At 48.6% G+C, this 16,913-nt stretch overlaps 1 protein-coding gene across 7 annotated transcripts; it reads right to left on the bottom strand.

Moving 5' to 3' along the window:
* Positions 1-1,035: 1,035 nt before the first annotated feature.
* On the bottom strand, positions 1,036-14,313 carry SPRY1 (sprouty RTK signaling antagonist 1). 7 transcript variants are annotated; one of them, XR_014226434.1, is made up of 4 exons: positions 10,718-11,382; positions 9,148-10,398; positions 1,392-6,210; positions 1,036-1,272 (listed from the first exon to the last, which is right to left on the bottom strand). XR_014226434.1 is itself a non-coding variant. In XM_082282505.1 (3 exons), exon 3 carries the CDS (start codon positions 10,341-10,343, stop codon positions 9,381-9,383), a length of 963 nt encoding a protein of 320 aa, XP_082138631.1. In that variant the 5' UTR covers positions 10,344-10,398; positions 11,424-11,551; positions 14,212-14,313; the 3' UTR covers positions 6,224-9,380. The 7 variants fall into 7 exon arrangements, 5 of the variants coding, with proteins under 5 accessions (XP_082138631.1, XP_082138629.1, XP_082138630.1 ...); XR_014226433.1 differs by having other exon boundaries at positions 1,036-6,210; XM_082282505.1 differs by lacking the exons at positions 1,036-1,272; positions 1,392-6,210; positions 10,718-11,382 and adding exons at positions 11,424-11,551; positions 14,212-14,313 and having other exon boundaries at positions 6,224-10,398.
* Between the last annotated feature and the right edge of the window lie 2,600 nt (positions 14,314-16,913).

Below are 16,913 nucleotides of genomic sequence, written 5' to 3'. Positions count from 1 at the left end.
AGGGAGATGGGATGAGGTCATCAGGAGTTGTAACTATTCTCTGGTTTTGGCACACCACCTCCTTATCGGGGTGGCATTGCAGGAGGGCACTGTAAAGGTTACGTTAAAATCAAAACAGAATTGTCAGGCGTTCCTCTCCCCATCATTTGTTTTGGCAAATTTACATCCTCTGAAAAACATGAGGGAGGCATCATTTTCCGCAGCAGAACATCACGTACGAGCGGGGCCGACACAAAGTCTGCCCAAGGGTGCTGGGGAGGCCTTAGAGGCAGGAGAGGAAAACCTTTGGTGTACACTGAGTGCAAATATCCCCACGTGTGTCTGTGCCCACAGAATGCAGGAGGAGGAAAGGGTTATCCATCGTACAGCTCCTGTCATGGGCGACATTTTCATTATGATTTTATTATATTCTATAATTGCATTGTCCATAAGCACAGAAGAGCCAGAAAGGCCCTTTGCATTGGCACTGGCATCTCATGGAAGTGCTGCTGCAGAGTCACAGGTGGGAAAGGCGATAGGCACATACCTTGTTCATTCATAACTCCTCTATCTCCCTAAATTACCTGCAAGGAACTGGAGAAAGGGGGAAATTATCATGATCCCCTGACAAACCTACCAGTGAGGCAGTTTTACAGCTTGGCTATAAGCCTCTGCTCAGAATCTCTTCCTCCTCTTTTTCAGAGCTCAGTGGAGATGAGCAACAGAGGGCATGGGCATCCTTCCATCTGCTCCCGCTCTGGAGAAGAGATACATCCAAAATGTTACAACTGTGCAACCCTTTCCTCCTACTGGGATAAGCTTCTACGGTAAGATTTACAGCCTAAAAGATACCACTGAAGTCATAGTAGCAAGAGGGGCAGCTACAACAGGAAGGAGGAGAAACAGACGTATTTTACTGAGTCAGACAGTTTTTCCAAGCCTTGCAGATGGTGAGAACAGGATACAAAAATCATGCTCACAGTTAAAGCTAATGAAATTCTACAATCCCCATGGGAAACTCAGAAACACAGGCATGAAGTGCAGAACTGCCTCTTGTTTTAATTTATTTTTTAATACTTTGTTTACATGTTCAAATGCAACACGTGGATGGAGTGCAGGGACTGAATTGCCTCAGGTGCTGCTGGATACATGCCATTTTTGGTTCATAGCCCTGCATCCACGTCGGCAGTCCCAGTAGGCACCTACAGTGATGAGTCTTCAGGCAGGGAGGAAAGGAAGAAGAGCACATCTAACACAGAGAGGCATGAGCATCCCAGTTTAGACACTGTCCATCTGCTCCAAATAATTTTTTGATAAATTTTAATAACATTGCAAGAGCATCTCTTTTTATCTTCTTTGGAGGCATCCACAGCTCTCCATTAGCAAGATAAGATTAAACAACAGCCACTTACATCTTTATGTGGTAAAACAAGCTTCTGTATTTAAGATAAACTTTACAGGACAGGTGGTTTCCTAGAACAGAATATCCACAAGAAAACATTTAACTATCCTACATAAACGTCAACAAGGTATGAGAAGAGTGCACCTAATAAAGGAGATAGAGGCTACAATAAAAAGGGGCCCTAAATCAAAGAGCAGGTTCACACCAGCAAACACTCACACACACTGGGCTGATTGAAACAGGGAGCCTGTCCAGGCTCAGCGCTCAGCATTGCTGGCAGCCCAGCAGCTCTTGTGGTGTGTCTTTCCGTGCCTTTGCTTGGAGGTTTGACCCACACCATCACCTTGCTGGGCTTGTGGCCAGGACTGCATCCACAAAACTGCCCCGTGCGGGTTCTATATTGGGAGCTCGGTGTGTACTTCTACCTTTATCAGCTCTTAAAAAAAAAAAAAAAAAAAAAAGAAAGAAAGAAAGAAAAAAAAAGAGGAAAAAAAGGGAAAAAACGCAGAGCAAACATTATCTATTGTTAATTACCTGTAAAGTAGGGCTTTTGCCACTTCCCCAGTTTCTAAGAGCTCTGAAGTGAAACCTGAAAGAAGCCACCCATTGTTTCCAATTGTGCAAGAGCCAGGAGCAAATAGGGCTCAAATTGCAGCTCTGAAAGGCAGCAGGAAATTGGCAGCCCGGTAATCTGCTCCCCACCATTCAGGGGAACAAAGGCGACATTCCTCCTCAAGTAGTCACCATTAGAAACCCAAGGCTGATCTATTTAGTAAGGCCCACAGAATAAATCTGTGGAAATAAAGAGTTTTAATTAGAAGGCCATAGGATATGGCTCTAGTTTCCAGCCCCGCAAGTAACATCTATTAGTTAGGCTCTTACCTCGTTTCCCACATATCCAAACGCTGACACCCAGAGAACAGCACCGCTGCCATTTTCAAATAGTATTAAAAAGAAACCCCAAGAAGTAATAAATGTGGAAACTGTTCATTACAGATGGATCATACCGTACAGTCTGCTGTACCAAGAACATTTCAGATTGGTCTCTGTTTTGGGATTATATATTTTCCCCTTAGAGTATTAACAAACCTTCTAACCCACCACACATGCCCCACCTATGGCATGTTTTAAATATTCTCCAGAAAGTGCTACAGTTTCCAGCAGGAATGGTTTTTTCCTTCCCCCACATCCATCCATCCATCCATCCATCCATCCATCCATCCATCCATCCATCCATCCATCCATCCATCCCTCTGCACAGAATGACTCAGTAATTAGACACTGCTGGTCAAAGGCTCCTGGCTGTGCCAGTGCCACACAGCGTGGCTCCACACAGCCCTCCAGTCCCAGTTTTCCAAGCAGCCAGAGAGAAGTTTCCTTCAGAGCTGTTTCATCAGGCACAGTTAATTTTAAAGAATTTAAGTCCAAGTGCAAAATGCTCTGAGATACTTTGCGATTTTTGCCACCTGAACAGATAAAGTTCTCCCAACCCCAGTGTGTTAGAGCTGTCAGCAGGAAGCACAGATTAGGTTAACTTTCCCAGGGGATGTTATCTGCCCCTGGCAGCAGTGATGGATGACTCTGGAACTACCATGGCATGCACTCCAGCTCCAGTACAGGGCAAGGGATGGAAAGTGGGGAAACAAGCACACAGGGCCTAGAACTCCAGGTTTGAAAGCCCACACAAAAGTCTCTGCGGAGACTCCAGAAGGGCATCTTCTATCTCTACCACTTGCTCCAGAGAGACCCTCTGACTATTTAATGCAGCAGAACTGATGCATTTTCAACTCTAACAGTATTTCCTCACATACCCTTGGCAGATCAGTAAACTCGAGCCCAGGTACTGCCAAAGTTTGGCAAAGTTCATACCTGGAGTTGAATTTCAGAACAAAACAAATTCGTGACATCCAACTATCCTGTACAACATCCTGACTAACCAGGTTTATCCTCACCTTGATTTGGATGAGATACAGGACATGTAAAAATGTATTAATCAACAAATACCTCAGTGACAGCCCAGGTGCTCCTGTAGTCAAAGCACATTTCATCCAGGAGAACTTTGCATGCCATGTAGAAAAATGAACAAGTGGACAATTATTCCCTAAAAAGAAGGGGTCAGGTAAATAAGACTAGATTTAGATAAGACTTTGCTATAAAAAGAAGGCACTGTGCAATCTCCCAATATCTGGGTTAGAGGAAACCTCCAGCACTTTCCCCTTCCTTTCAGGCAACTAGTTTCTTCCTTTTCATCTGGAAGTGTCCCGCTCATAAGTGCACAGATCCAAAAGCAACAAATCAGACATCACACAAGAAACAAAGCTTTGGAGAGAACCTTTACCAGGTCACGTAAATTCATCTCTTCCTCCTGCTTGGAGCGTGGAAGAGGAATCCTCCCGGCACTGCAAGAACTCTCAGGTGGTTTGGAAATTGAAGCATGTGCCAGAAAACAGGAGGTTTCATTTAAAATAGCCATTAAGTAGTTAATCAGTTATGTAATTTCAGCCTGTGTTTAGGGTGCTCCAGCTACTTCTCACAGTCACTTTATCCCACAAAGAACATCCTAACACGTAGGAAACCTGGGCATTCCTAAGGCAGTGCAAGCACTCTGTTGCCTGGCCAGCTCATTCACTGCTGTAAATCCATCAGCTCATTCAGAAGAAATATTCCATGGAATAAACCCGGTCATACTACGGCAGGGGGTCAGGCAGGATGTCCCATTGTGCTACTTCTTGCACAAACACAATGGGGTTCAGCCCCTGGGGGCAGAGCCTCTGTCAGGCTGTTTGTGCCTCCTGCCATCGTGTTCTGCAGGATGTTTGTTTTCAGGTCGGGGCACCGTAAGTGTAGACAAAGGTTCACAAAACAGGGCGTGCTTACAAGGCCAGAGCCACGGCTATCAGGCACACCTTTCTCAAGGGACTGACCAAATGTATGCTTCTCTGCTCCAAAATGAAGAGCAACTACACTTTCAAGCTAATTTTGGAATATGCACTTCTTCTGCAAGTACACTCTTTCTTTTTTAATACTGTCACATGCATGTGTCAGGAATATTGAAAAATCCAGGTGAATTTCTGGTTCTTCTTTGATGCTAAAAGGAAAAGTTATTCATTGAGACTAGTGTTTCACCCCTATATACGTAAACTAAAAAGGCAGACCATGTGTGGTTTGCAGGAAATCTTTCCCAAATTAGTATTTATTGGTAAGTAAATGAGGGAGTATCTCATCTCAAGACATCTTCACCAGGAGTGGGAATGACAGCTACTGGGAAAACCAACAGCACTGCATCTCTTTCTCACAAATATAAACTGAGCTGTAAATATCACTCTGGAAATCACGAAGTTTTTGAACAGATCCTTCTGTTCAAACAGGAACAGGAAGCTCATTACCTCGGGCTCCATATGGGGGTAGCCAATGCCGAGGGGAGAAGCCATGCCTTGGCTCCTCACACGAACCAGAGGAAGGTGGAACACAACCACGGGGAAGAACTACAAATGATTAAGAGCTGCCCTAAAAGCAACCTGCCCCCCAAATGAAGGGTCATCAGAAGGAGACCTGTGCAGCCCCATGTGCTGTGTAAGGCTAGGAAATCCAGCTGTGTGACAGCACAACAGCATTTTATTCCAGGTTTTTTGAAGCACCACCATGACTGACACAAATGCACCAGCTGGAAGAAAGCCAACAATTAATCAGGATTCCTTAGAATTTGGAGGTAATTTTAGCAGAACAAGAAATGCAGAAGTATCAGTGAGTCCTGAACATTCCTCCAGGACAAAAATCTATTACTTCATATAAGTCCATTAAAACACTTCATCTAGCCCCTTTAATCCCTCTTAACAGATTTGCTTTATCACAGACAGAGGAGCTAATCCTCTCCCACCTGTCTTTTGGATATGGAACCATAAACAAGAGCAAGTACTTTTCATTTGTTAGGCATTATCCCCCCTTGGATAATGCCCTCACCCACTCCAACATTAGTGTAATGGAGCCGTCTTTGGAGAAACACCCCAACTCTGAGGGCAAGTTCTCACCCCAGCCATGGATTCCTCCAGTATGGAACGTGGAAACTTTATCTACCTACTGTTTTTATTGCTAAATTATTGTTTCCTAAACTCCATCTCTTATCATACGGTTTGAGACACTAAGCAAAGCAAGAATTCCAGCTTGCTGGACTTCCCTTTTTCCTTCAACCGAGACCTTACACATCGGAGGCCTCCGCTGTTAGAACCAGATGGCAGCTTCAGCCAAATCCATCACCCACCCATGCAATTAGGTCAGTAGGTCAGCTGAACTTACTGCCTAATTACACCATCATTTTACACAGAGTTCTCCTGGCTTCTCAAAACATCTCAGAAACATCAGAAAAAAAGTACTTTTTATGGCCTACATTGCAACAGGCTCTGATGGTCTGGCACTCTGCAGACATGGAGGGGTAGCCTCGAACAGCCCCCTGACAATTTTTGAGTTGAAGGACTGAAATCTGCACTTCAGTGCCCTAATTGCTGGAAATCCCCTCAGCAAACCCCCTTCCAACAGAACACCGCATCCTTGGATGGCCATTCCACTGTGGGAAGTGGAACACACTACAGTGGCTGACCACTTGGGGCATATTTAAAGTAACCTGTGTCTCTTCAGGCTGTGGAGGCTTCGCAGCTTCACTTCATCCATCTGTCAGCTCGCTCTGGTCTCTTTCAGCTGGAAAGACATTCATGTGCCCTTGTGCAACCCTGCGTGGTTCTACACCACAAAATCCATCTGCCTGAATGAATTCCCAGTCATTTCCATGACATAACAGCAATGACCTTGCGTTCCAGAGAGTACCTGAAAGTGAACTGAGATACATTTGTACGTTAAATACAAAGCATACAGCATCTAACCCAAGAGAAAAACATTATTCTCATTTTTCTAACACTGCCTGCTCTACCTGGCAATTAGAAAACCATGTAAGACCTGCAAGGAACTGTTTTCTTCTCATTGCTCTGTAGGTCCAAGTCAAATATTTCTCCAAAGGAACTGCAACCTCAAGTTATTCCCAAAATCTGGTTAGTAAAGGGAGCGTTAGCATGACTAACTAGATCATAGCTTTTGTGGATTCTGTTTTAAAAAAAGAGATCTGGATCAGTGCCATGAGATGGCTCCTGATGGAAGACAATCATTAAAGGATGGAGAACACGTGGGTCCTTTGGGATTTCTTCTCTTCTGCTAGGAACCAAACCAAACCCCTGGATGAGTCATCTGGCTGAAAAAAAAAAGACAGAGGTACAGAGGGTAAAGTTTTCCTTGAGGAGGCACAAGCAGCACCCTTGGAGCACACGCCCTGAGCAGGGAGCTGGCTGTGATCCTGCTGTGAGGAGGCAGTTGGCTCCGTGTTCCCGGGTGTCAGCACAGTTACCAGTGGACATCTCTGGCCAGCATGGGACAAGGCCCCCATTGTCTCTGCAGGGCTGCTTGCAGCTGTCGCCGTTAGAGACGCGCGGTGATAGTGAAGGAGTGCGAGTCGCTGCTCCTCAGGAACATTCTTCTCCTGCATTTGCTTCCTCTCAGGAAATCCTGGACAGCAGAATTCGTGTACATCCACTGCTGCCCCATGAGCCCCCCAGCCCGTCACTTCTGTCACACAGAGAGGAGCAGCAGCACCCGCATCCTGCGGAGCATTCCTAGGAGTACTCAGGTGATGATTTCACTTTATATCTCTCAGGGGTCATCTGTGCTGTTTAATAAAAATGCAGCTTTTCAGTCAGCTCCATTCCATGACACTGCATCAGCTGGGATGGAATTAACTACAAAAAGGCAAGCTTACTGAAATCATCACTGTGCTGGGAGTCAGAGCAGCTTGAATATGGCAATTCAAAGCAGCACGACTTAAAAAAAGCAAGATATGACACATTTGTCAAGTCATTGCTGTGTTCTGAAGTGGAGTTTCTCTAGAACCACTTAGTCTGAACACCATGTGAAATTACATCCATTTAAAACTTTTAAAGTTCAGGAGAATTGCTATGTAACCTTGACCCATATGAGGAAAAGAATGAGGTCTCCCCATTCACTCTTAATGAAAAGCTTTTTCTGTTGAATGTGTGTTAAATGGCCACAAGTAGCTGTGACACTTAGGTCACCCTTAAGAGCCTTTAATTTAAAGACAGAAGATTCAGTTGACATTGGAAAATGTATGGGAAAAGAACCAAGTAAGGCAGACATAGGCCCAAACACACACACACATTCCCAGATTTCAAAGCTACCAAACTACAGCAACACAATTGCTACTTTTCATCCTGCCTCTAGCTTTTTGTTTAGAATTGAGCTGGGGAGATGAATTTCTTCAGCTGCTGCACCATTTAACCAGCCAAGAATTTCTATATAGGAAAATTTTAAATGGCTTTGCATGTTAATGTGGTATTCCTTAAGAAACAACAAAAAATAAACCCCAGCTTGGAAGTTGTGGTTTCCTCCTCCACAACCGTATTTCCAAATGCTTTGGTAAATAAATAGAGCCTCCATTTCTTGGCACTGTTAAGCACAACATCGATTCAATTGTATTAAACATCCCATAGCAAGAACTTACTTGATATATAGTTGGCTTAAACTTAAAATTAAGTAAACTAAACTAGAGCACAGACTAGTGGCTTTGAAGTATCAATAGGAGGTTATTTGCCACCTGACAGACCTGAAGGAGGGACAGCCCAGCAATACACACACGTAGCTCACAAGCTGTCATTGTAACAAAAGAACTCCAGAGCCATGTTCATTAATTAATATATTTTCTGCATTATAGTTAACATATGTACTTTCTTCGTGTCATCCTTATTTCGTTAAGTATTGATATTTTGTTATATTCAGACATGAGTACATTTTTGAAGTCTTTTGCAATAAATATCATAAAATAATAGAGATTCACATAATAAATATTCTTTACAATAAAAAAAGTTTTAACAGACTTTTGTCTTAAAAATAGTTGGGATTCAACTTTGTGTTTTATACATAAAATATACAAAAAAGGACCACAATTTGTGGCTAAGGCAATAAAACAGGGACAGAATAAAATTATAAAGCACAGAGCAGAGCTAAACTCACTAAGCCAAAAGATCACAAGAGACTTGAAGGATTCAAGAACATTTAGGTGACTCAATGACACCTGAAGGCCGTTTGGATATATGAACACCACCAACTTTAATATCAACTGATACTGACAGACTATAAAAACAGGATTAGGAGGGTGGAGTGAGCAATATCCTTCAAAGATTGGACAGCAAAAGAAACAAATGAGTATGTTGCAGCCACAATGTCTCCAATGTGAAGATCTACATAGTGTAGCAAAAACTGAAGTTATATTGAAAATGTAATTTAAAAAGAAAAAAAAAAAAGGAGGCAGGGCAATTCTCAGGTCTGAGAACGTTCCAAAAGTTAAGACAAAAAGAGAGGGGGGAAAAAAAAGATGCAAAAAGAAGCAGGCTGCCTATGGAAGAGTCAGGCCTTTCATTTGGTGAAGCCTTTATTTTACATCCCTCTCCAGAAAGAACACACACAAAAAGTTAGTTCACAATCCAGCTCACTCAGGAAAGTAATTCTTCCTTGGCACCTGGGAGGTTAAGGAAAAAACCCATAAAATGCTGAGAACAACAACAACAAAAAAACATCTTTGGGAAGATATTCACAGAGCAAGAAGCTTCAAGAGCCCAGTGAGCCCTGACTGTCTCTTTCAGGAGTGGTTCAGTTACAACCTCAAAGACCCTGCCCAAGAGAGTGGCAGGTGCAGATACCAGGTCCACACTTACCAAAGAGCAGCAACGACTGCGTGAAATGCTCCACACTCAGCCAAGTCAGTAGGAGGAGAGCAAAGATGCAAGGGGGAGAACTCATGTATCTGAAGCTGGGGAGACAGAAAGGAAAAGAACAGTCCTCCCAAAATGGGAGAGGAGGGGGGAAGAAGAAAAGATGGAGAGGGGGAAAAAAAATCAGCTACAACCTGAAAAACTGAAGTTGGAGGAAGAAAACCTCCCTCCCAAAATCATGAGGGCTTGCCCTGACCCCGGGAGGGGCAGCTCTCCAGTTTACAATAGACCGTGTTGGAGTTCTTGCACCGGCACCCCGGACGATTGACGCGGTCGTAGCACCCCCGGCAGAGTTTTAGGCATCCTTTGGCCGGAGGGTAGCAGAGCAAGCAAGGCAGGAACAAGGACATGGCTCCCATGCACAGGTACCTAGAACAGCAGTGTGACTGGGAGCAGGAGCAGGGATTATCCGCGTACGAGTCCCCTTCATCGTCGTTGGAACAGTGGTAGAAGATCCCTTTGACCAGGCACATGCAGGTGCCGTACTCCACCATGCTCTCGGCCGAGCACAGGCACTGCCGGTTGCAGGCCAGGCAGGAGGGCAGGGCCCGCGGCGCCGTGCACTCCCCGCACTTGCACTTCCCGCACTGCTCGCAGATAAACTTGTGCTGCGTCAAGTCCTCTTTCAAAGGCCCCTTCAGATCGTCCACGATCAGGGCCGACTGCTTGGGCTGCGCGCGGATTGTCCGATCGGATCTGTGGCCGGAGCCCGGCCGGGACGGCGGCGAGCGCCCCAGCAGCCCTTGCTCCGAGGAGGCGCTGCTGTTGCTGCCGGAGCTGGCCGCGCTCCCCGTGCTGGTCGATCGGCTCAGGACGGGAGCCCTGGCATTATGCTGATGTGCCACGTGCCCCGCATGGCCGGGCCTGTGTTCGTAGTTATTATTCACATTAATTGGTATAATCTCATGAGTCCTTTCATGCTTCTCCTGCCTCGGTGCCGTCCGCGGACCCGATTTTTTCACCACAGACGGTCCTTCGGTGTATTCGTTGCTGCCCCTGATGGCCTTGATCTGGTCCAGTGACAAGATGGTCGTGGGCTGGCTCTCCCTGTCATAGTCCAAGCGCTGCCGGCTGTCCAGGGAGGGCTGCTGAATCACCACCAGGGAACCGCCGCTGCCATGCTGACTTTGGGGCTCCATCTGTAGTGATCTCTGCTGCTGGCATTCAGCAGGAACCTGGCATGCATCTGAAATCCTAAAATAAGAAAGGAGACAGAAGGTGTAAATAAACACTGCGTGTGTACATATACACATGAGATCAAGGGCAGCAGAGGGATAAAGCACGGGATACTTTCTGAAAACAGAAGTGATCTGGCAAAGCCCAAACTGCCCCAGCCACCTGGTACTGATCACTTTCAGCAGGGGATTACAGCAATGCTGAGGATCTGGCCAAAGTCCAGTAACGGGGAGAGTCTGGGTATGGCATCATAGATGAGGAATGCAAAGGAGACCCCATGCCATTTAAAAAAAAAAAAAATTGAAAAAAAAAATCCAGTATTAACTTGTACGCTTACTTGGCATGCCATGGGAAGTGCCTCTCCCTTGCTACTGAACTCAACATCTGTCTCTAGCAACAGCAATTCTGAATGCCCCCGAAACTGAGCTGGAAACAGCCAGGAACACCACCACGTTCGTGTTCCGTGTGGCAGAGTGAGGAACATGCCCAATTCTCACTCTTCTGTCTGAATCGGCAGCATCAGAAAGCTCCACAGACTTGCTTCCTAGTGCGCTTGGAAAGTCTCCCTCTTAAAGTGACGTATGTGCATTACAGAGTCCTGAACTAAGTGCTGTCAAGTGGCCAAGACATTTTCTATGAGAAAGTAACTCGGCCTACAAATCTAATATGCTCCTTCATAAGATTAAAGCAAGGGTGCAAACAACCTGCTTTCAAATGTTTCCTGACCACAGGCCGGAGTGTGAAAGAAAAATGGGGTAGAAAAGGCTGAGATGAACTAGGTGTCAGACAAAAAGTACCTGAGGATTCATAAAAATGTTAAGAGCAGATAAAAACCCCTCAACAACCTCAAAACACAAACAAAGAACAAATCCATTTTCACAAGACAGATTAAAAGCTTCTCAAATAAACAGAACATCTGCTAGTCTATCTTTTAAATAGTAGGAGAATAGTAGAGATGTTACACATTTCCATCCCCTTCCTAGCTAGGGACATGAAGATTGCAACACTGACTGAGGAAACTGCAGTGACAGTTCTGTACCTACACAAAAATGTAGCTGAGTATCTAGGTGCCACATTTATGCAGGGAACCAAGACAACAAATCGCTTTTCTTTACTGTCAGCTGAAGGAAAGTCCCTTTTTCATCCCCACCGAGATGCCATAAGTGTTTACCTGAAAGCAGAGAAAGGTAAGTGCTATCAAGCATTTCCAAAACTCTTGCCTACCACAGCTGGCATGGAGCTGTTCCCCACTCCAGAGAGAAAAGGGCATCGTGGTGTGGAAGCACAGAAAGAACAAGAGGAAAGGTTTCTAACAGGCAGTCACCATGGGCAGAAAGTGACAGCTTCTGCCGGGACACAAAGTCTTTGTCCTCATCCAGTAGTCAAAGATTTCATTTTACATCGAACATCACCTGTGTGGGCTTTGTGGTCACCAGATTAAATAGAAACCCAGACACTCCCACTTCTAATTGACAGAATAGAATCACAGAAGGGTTTGGTTGGGAAGGGACCTTAAAGACCATGCAGTTCCAAAGCCCCCGGCCATGGGCAGGGACACTTTCCACTAGAACAGGTTGCTCAGAGCCCCATCCCACCTGGTCTTGGACACTTCCAGAAATAGGGCATCCACAGCTTTTTCCTGTGCCAGTGCCTCACCACCCTCCAGCAAAGAATTTTCTTCTACCCCACACAACAAGCTGCCTTCTTCACGAGCACTGAATACAAATCCACAACAGGCCAAGGGTGAATGAATGCGAAAAGGGAAAGATTTACAGCTGTACCAGCCAGGAGCTGGGCTCCCTAGGGGACGGAAAACAATATCGCAAGAAAATGCGAAAGACATCCAGTGCCATCTTTGGGGGGAAAGCGCAACATCAACGCGGCGCAGACTGACAAGCCCAGCTGCAGACCGGGGCGAGAGTTGAACCAGCCACCTCCACCCCCGCGCAGATCGCTCGTAAACTGCTTCCCCCCGGACAATAAAATAAAAACGAGTAAAACAAAATAATAAAATAACGTACGGCGCAGGCGGCGAGAGCCCTCACGGTTCTGCACCCGGGGCTGCGCTCCCTCACCGCACCTCCGGGGTGGGATCCCGCTTCCCTCCCCTTCTCCACACCCGCTCGGACACGCCGCCAGCCCCCCCGTCCCGCCCCGCTCCCCGCAGCCCCCAGGCGGGCAGCGGCGGCGCGGCGCTCTCTGCGCCCCGAGCGGAGCGGAGCGGATCACGGCACTGACGGAGAGGAAGGAAGAGGAGGGGAAAAAGGGTAGAAAAAAAGTTATGAATGAAAACATGGGCTTTTTTTTTTTCCTTTCCCTCCTTCTCTCCCTTTTCCACAGGGGAAGGCAGATCTCAGCCCGGCACTGCCTCTGGAGGGCGGACTGCCCGGCACTTAAAGCAGCCGAGCGGCCGCTCACTCCCGGGGCTTCCCCGCAGCAGGCACCCCCCGCCTCAGCCCCTCTGGCCCCCACCTGCGAGGAGCATTGGGGGGTGTTTTTGACGTTCTGCTCGTTTGCAGCCGGTCGCGGCCCCTAGCAAGCTTTCCCGCAGCAGCCCAGTGCCTCCATTCCGGGAGAGGGGCGGTGGGAGGGTGGTCGGGGCCGCCCCTTGCCGGGCGGGCGCCGCAGCGCCCCGCGGCACCTGCTCGCCGCGGCAGCGCCGGCCCCGGTGTGAGCGCACGGCGGGTCCCAACTTACTGATGTGCAGGGAGCCACGGGGAACGGCAAATCCAGCGGGCGGGGGACAGCGGGGTCCCGGCTCCTCGCCCTCCCGGACCCCGGGGCGGGGAAGCCCGGCGGGCTGCGCTCCTCGTCCCCGAACAGCTCTCACTCGCCGATCTTCACGTCCTATTGGGCCAGCGGAGGAAAGCCCCGCTCTGCTGCTCACCGCAGCCCCCCTCTCCCGGGGGTCAGCATGCAGCGGGCCGGGCCGCCCGGGGAAGCGGCGCTCTCCTTCGGCCGCGGCTCTCTCGGTCCGGAGGCGACGGGGAGGAAATCCAGCCTTTCCTGCAAAGCGGAGTGCCTGGATCGAGCCTCAGGCGGCTGCAGGCTGCGGCAGGCAGCGGGGCTGTTGCGATGCACGTCTCCGGGAAGAGGCGGCGGGTGCGCGGCTCCTGCTCCGGTTGTTTGTTATTTCCCTTTGCGATCGCAGAGTGCAGGGCTGCGGTCCCGCTCCAGCGCTCGGCTTCACCGCATGGTCCTTGCCGCAAGTCCCGTCTGGCAAAGTGCAACCACAACCTCTCGTGCGAAAGATTTGGTCGGGTTTTTTTTTGTTTTTCGTTTTGATTTTTTGTTTTATTTTCTTTTTAAAGCAATCACGAAGCGGCTCTGGCTCTCCAGGCAGAGCTCAGCGAACTGCTAACGAAGCGAGAGGGAGCGCAATGCAATGGCCCTGCGAGCTCCCCGCACACAGCCATGTGCTGGCTGTCGCTGCCGGGGGCCGAGTGACAGGCTCGGGGCAAGGGCAGGACGCGGCAGGGAGAGGTGGCCCCGCACGCCGCAGTCTGGCACCGAGGTCTCCGCAGGCTCGAGAGGGTCGCGCAAGGCTCCGAGGCGCCGGAGACCCTGCGTCGGGCGGGACGGGCGAGCACCGACCCCGGAGATTCTCTATGAGCAGCGAATCGCGCCCAGCTCAGTGCTGCTGGCCCGGGAAGCCGAGACCCGGCTCTCCCGCCCGCTGCCCCGCAGAGCAGCGAGCGCGGCTCGCCCGCACCTCCCGCACGCCTCGCAGCGCGGCCGCCCCCAGCGCGGCGCGGGGAGCCCCGGCCGCCCGCCCGCACCTGACCCGGCGGGAGGGGTGTGTGCGGCGCGGCGAGCGCCGCCCGGGCTTACCTACGGCCGGGGTGAGCGCCCGCCTCCCGCGGCACATTGGCGGCACGGATCCAGCCCGGGCAGTGCCGGCAGCCGCTCCGCGCTGCCCCGCCGCCGTTCCGGAGTGACTCGGGCCGCGCCCCGCCGCCTTTCAGCGCGCAGCCCCCGCCCGCCGCCGGCCGCGCCCCCCTGATGTCAGTGCGCCTCCGAAATCCCGGCGTGGATTCCCCGCCCTCCCGCCGGGAGCCGCTCCCGCGCGGGCACCGCCGCTCCCGCGGGCCGGCGGGAGGGAGGGAGAACCTGCTCCTCTCCGGCCGCGGGCACGGCTCCTCGCGGCCCCGCCGGCAGAGGGAGCGCTCCGGGGGCTCGGCCCGGCGGAGCTCGAAGGTGCCCGGTCCGCACACGCTGCCTGCGCTCGGCCGGGAGGGCAGAGCCGGGGCCGCGCTGCTGCCGCGGCACCGCCGGACACGGGACTCTGCTGAAGGGCTGAGTTCTGCCACGCTCCTTTTGACAGCGTTAGAGAGAGATTCTTCTCTTTTACCATCAGCGCCTTTCAAGCCAGATGGAACAGTCCTTCGTTTATATTCACAAGATATTTTCTGCTTCTTTCAAGCCTATCTCAGAGGCAGCTGAGGACCTCGGGAAGCATTCACTCTTGTCATCCTGCCATCGGATAGGAAGCGGCTCTTCCCACCCTTTTACAGCTGGCACTGCAGCATCAAGAGATGATACGGGTTATTGACCCGGTTGTCTCTCTCCCACCTTTCCAGTCCTGCCTCGGCAAGATCCCATCCAAAGCCCATCACTGCATCTCTGCCGTGGTGCCAAAGAGATACAGGGATGCTTTCCAAGCCAGTAGTTTTATGGCCAGATATTATCTTCGACGTATGTTTTGGGGAGCGGGGGGGGGGGGGGGGGGGGGAGGGGGTGTTTTGGTTTGATTTTTTTTCACTGAGTGGAGTATTTTAACAAATAGACCACCAAAAATAGGCCACGAAATAGGCCACCAAAAGAACATGGGAAAGTGATGTAAAGCACATCAAAATTCTGAGAATTATTTCCTAACAACATACAAAGTGTTGGAATGGTTGAGACTTCCAGTACTTGGTTAAACACCACTGCAGCCCTAAGTTTATCTGAAACATACTAACAATCCCTTTCACAAAAACCCCATATTCTCCCACCTTTTGTCCCAAAGAAAAGTATGTGCTAAGAATGCGTGGAGCTGCTTAGCAGGAACATTCATCCAAAAGCAAACAATCCCAACAAACAGGAACACACCAGCACAAAGGTGGTGCTCGATGACAGTCTGCGCACCACGCTCATGGATGTAGCACAGTTGTTTTTCATTAAACTTCACTGAGCTTGGAAAGAAATCACCTAAACTGCATTTTTGAAATTTTCATCACTATGCGAAACCTTTACCTGAACCACCTACTTCTCTATGAAATAAAATTTGTGTGCATTAGAGGTTCTATACTGAATACTAGAATATAGTACTAGTGGTAATATGACTTCTAATACTTCTGAGTTTGTAATTAACAGATTGCTGATACAGACAAACCCTAAATACCATCTTCCAATGACAGAGGCTCAAAGGACAAACAATGGCATAAAAATCCTTGGTGTGGAATAAAAATATTCCAATTCAGCATTAATATTGCTGGGGGATTTAGAAAATGTGGTAGTCCACCAAAAGCATTCTTAGGCACACCTCGAGCACAAAGCACAAAACCATTTTCAGTGAAATCCCTCTGAAAACCTTGGAACCTGTAAGAGTTCAAATGAACAAAAAATCCAACTGAAGAACCAAAATTACTAAGAAAATGAAAAAAAACCAAAATTCCTGCAGAGTAGTCTTAGTGGTGCAAGTTCACCTCGGAGCCTGTGGTGGTAGCAGGGCTCTCTTCCACCACTGAAAAACACATTTACCAATTGACTATGTTCTCACAGAAGTCTGTATGCATTTTTCTTAGGATATTACCATAAAAACACCTCAATACCTCTCCTTTCTCATCTCTAAAGCCAGTACCACCTTAAAAAACTATGCCAAGTGTAAGAGCTTGATTTCAGAAACATAATACTGGGCTTTAATGGGTCAGTCAAATAACCAGGAGTAGGGGCAGGTGTTTACTATCACCTGGCACCTGAATGAATACTTCAATGAAAGAAGGGAAAACGCTCCAGTGATATCCAAAGGCTCTCCACAGGCTCAAGCAAACATTTCTGCACCTCACAAAAGCCCATCTCATCAGATTATTCCTGGAAATGATAGCAGTGAGAAGTTCTGATTAGAAAAAGGAGAAGTACATTCTGGAGAATAAACTGGCACTTATGGGTACATCCTGGCACGACCTTGAGGAGTGACAGGCAGGAATCCGATGCAACCAAGTTATTTTCCATCTCCAAACCATCATCTAGAGGTGCCCCGACTGACAACAGGTCAAGAGAGACCAGCCCTCTACATCTGAAGTAAATCCTTCTGAAAAACCTGTCAGAATGGTGTTCAAGAGACTGACTGATGGCCAAGAGCAGTGATCCAATCCCTGTTTCCATTTTCACTTTGAGGATCACATACTGGAAATTATCCCCACCTTCTGCAGTCAGATGCTACTTCCCCCTCATGGCAGCCTGAGAGTGCCAAAAGGTGGACTGGACAGAATAAAAGCAAGTCCTTAGCTTTTTGTTTGGTTTTCTTCCTTAGCCACACCTAGAAGCAACTT

Source organism: Coloeus monedula, assembly GCF_965178545.1.
Source record: "Coloeus monedula genome assembly, chromosome: 5".
Taxonomy (NCBI): domain Eukaryota; kingdom Metazoa; phylum Chordata; class Aves; order Passeriformes; family Corvidae; genus Coloeus; species Coloeus monedula.
This window is presented reverse-complemented; position numbering and strand designations above follow the sequence as displayed.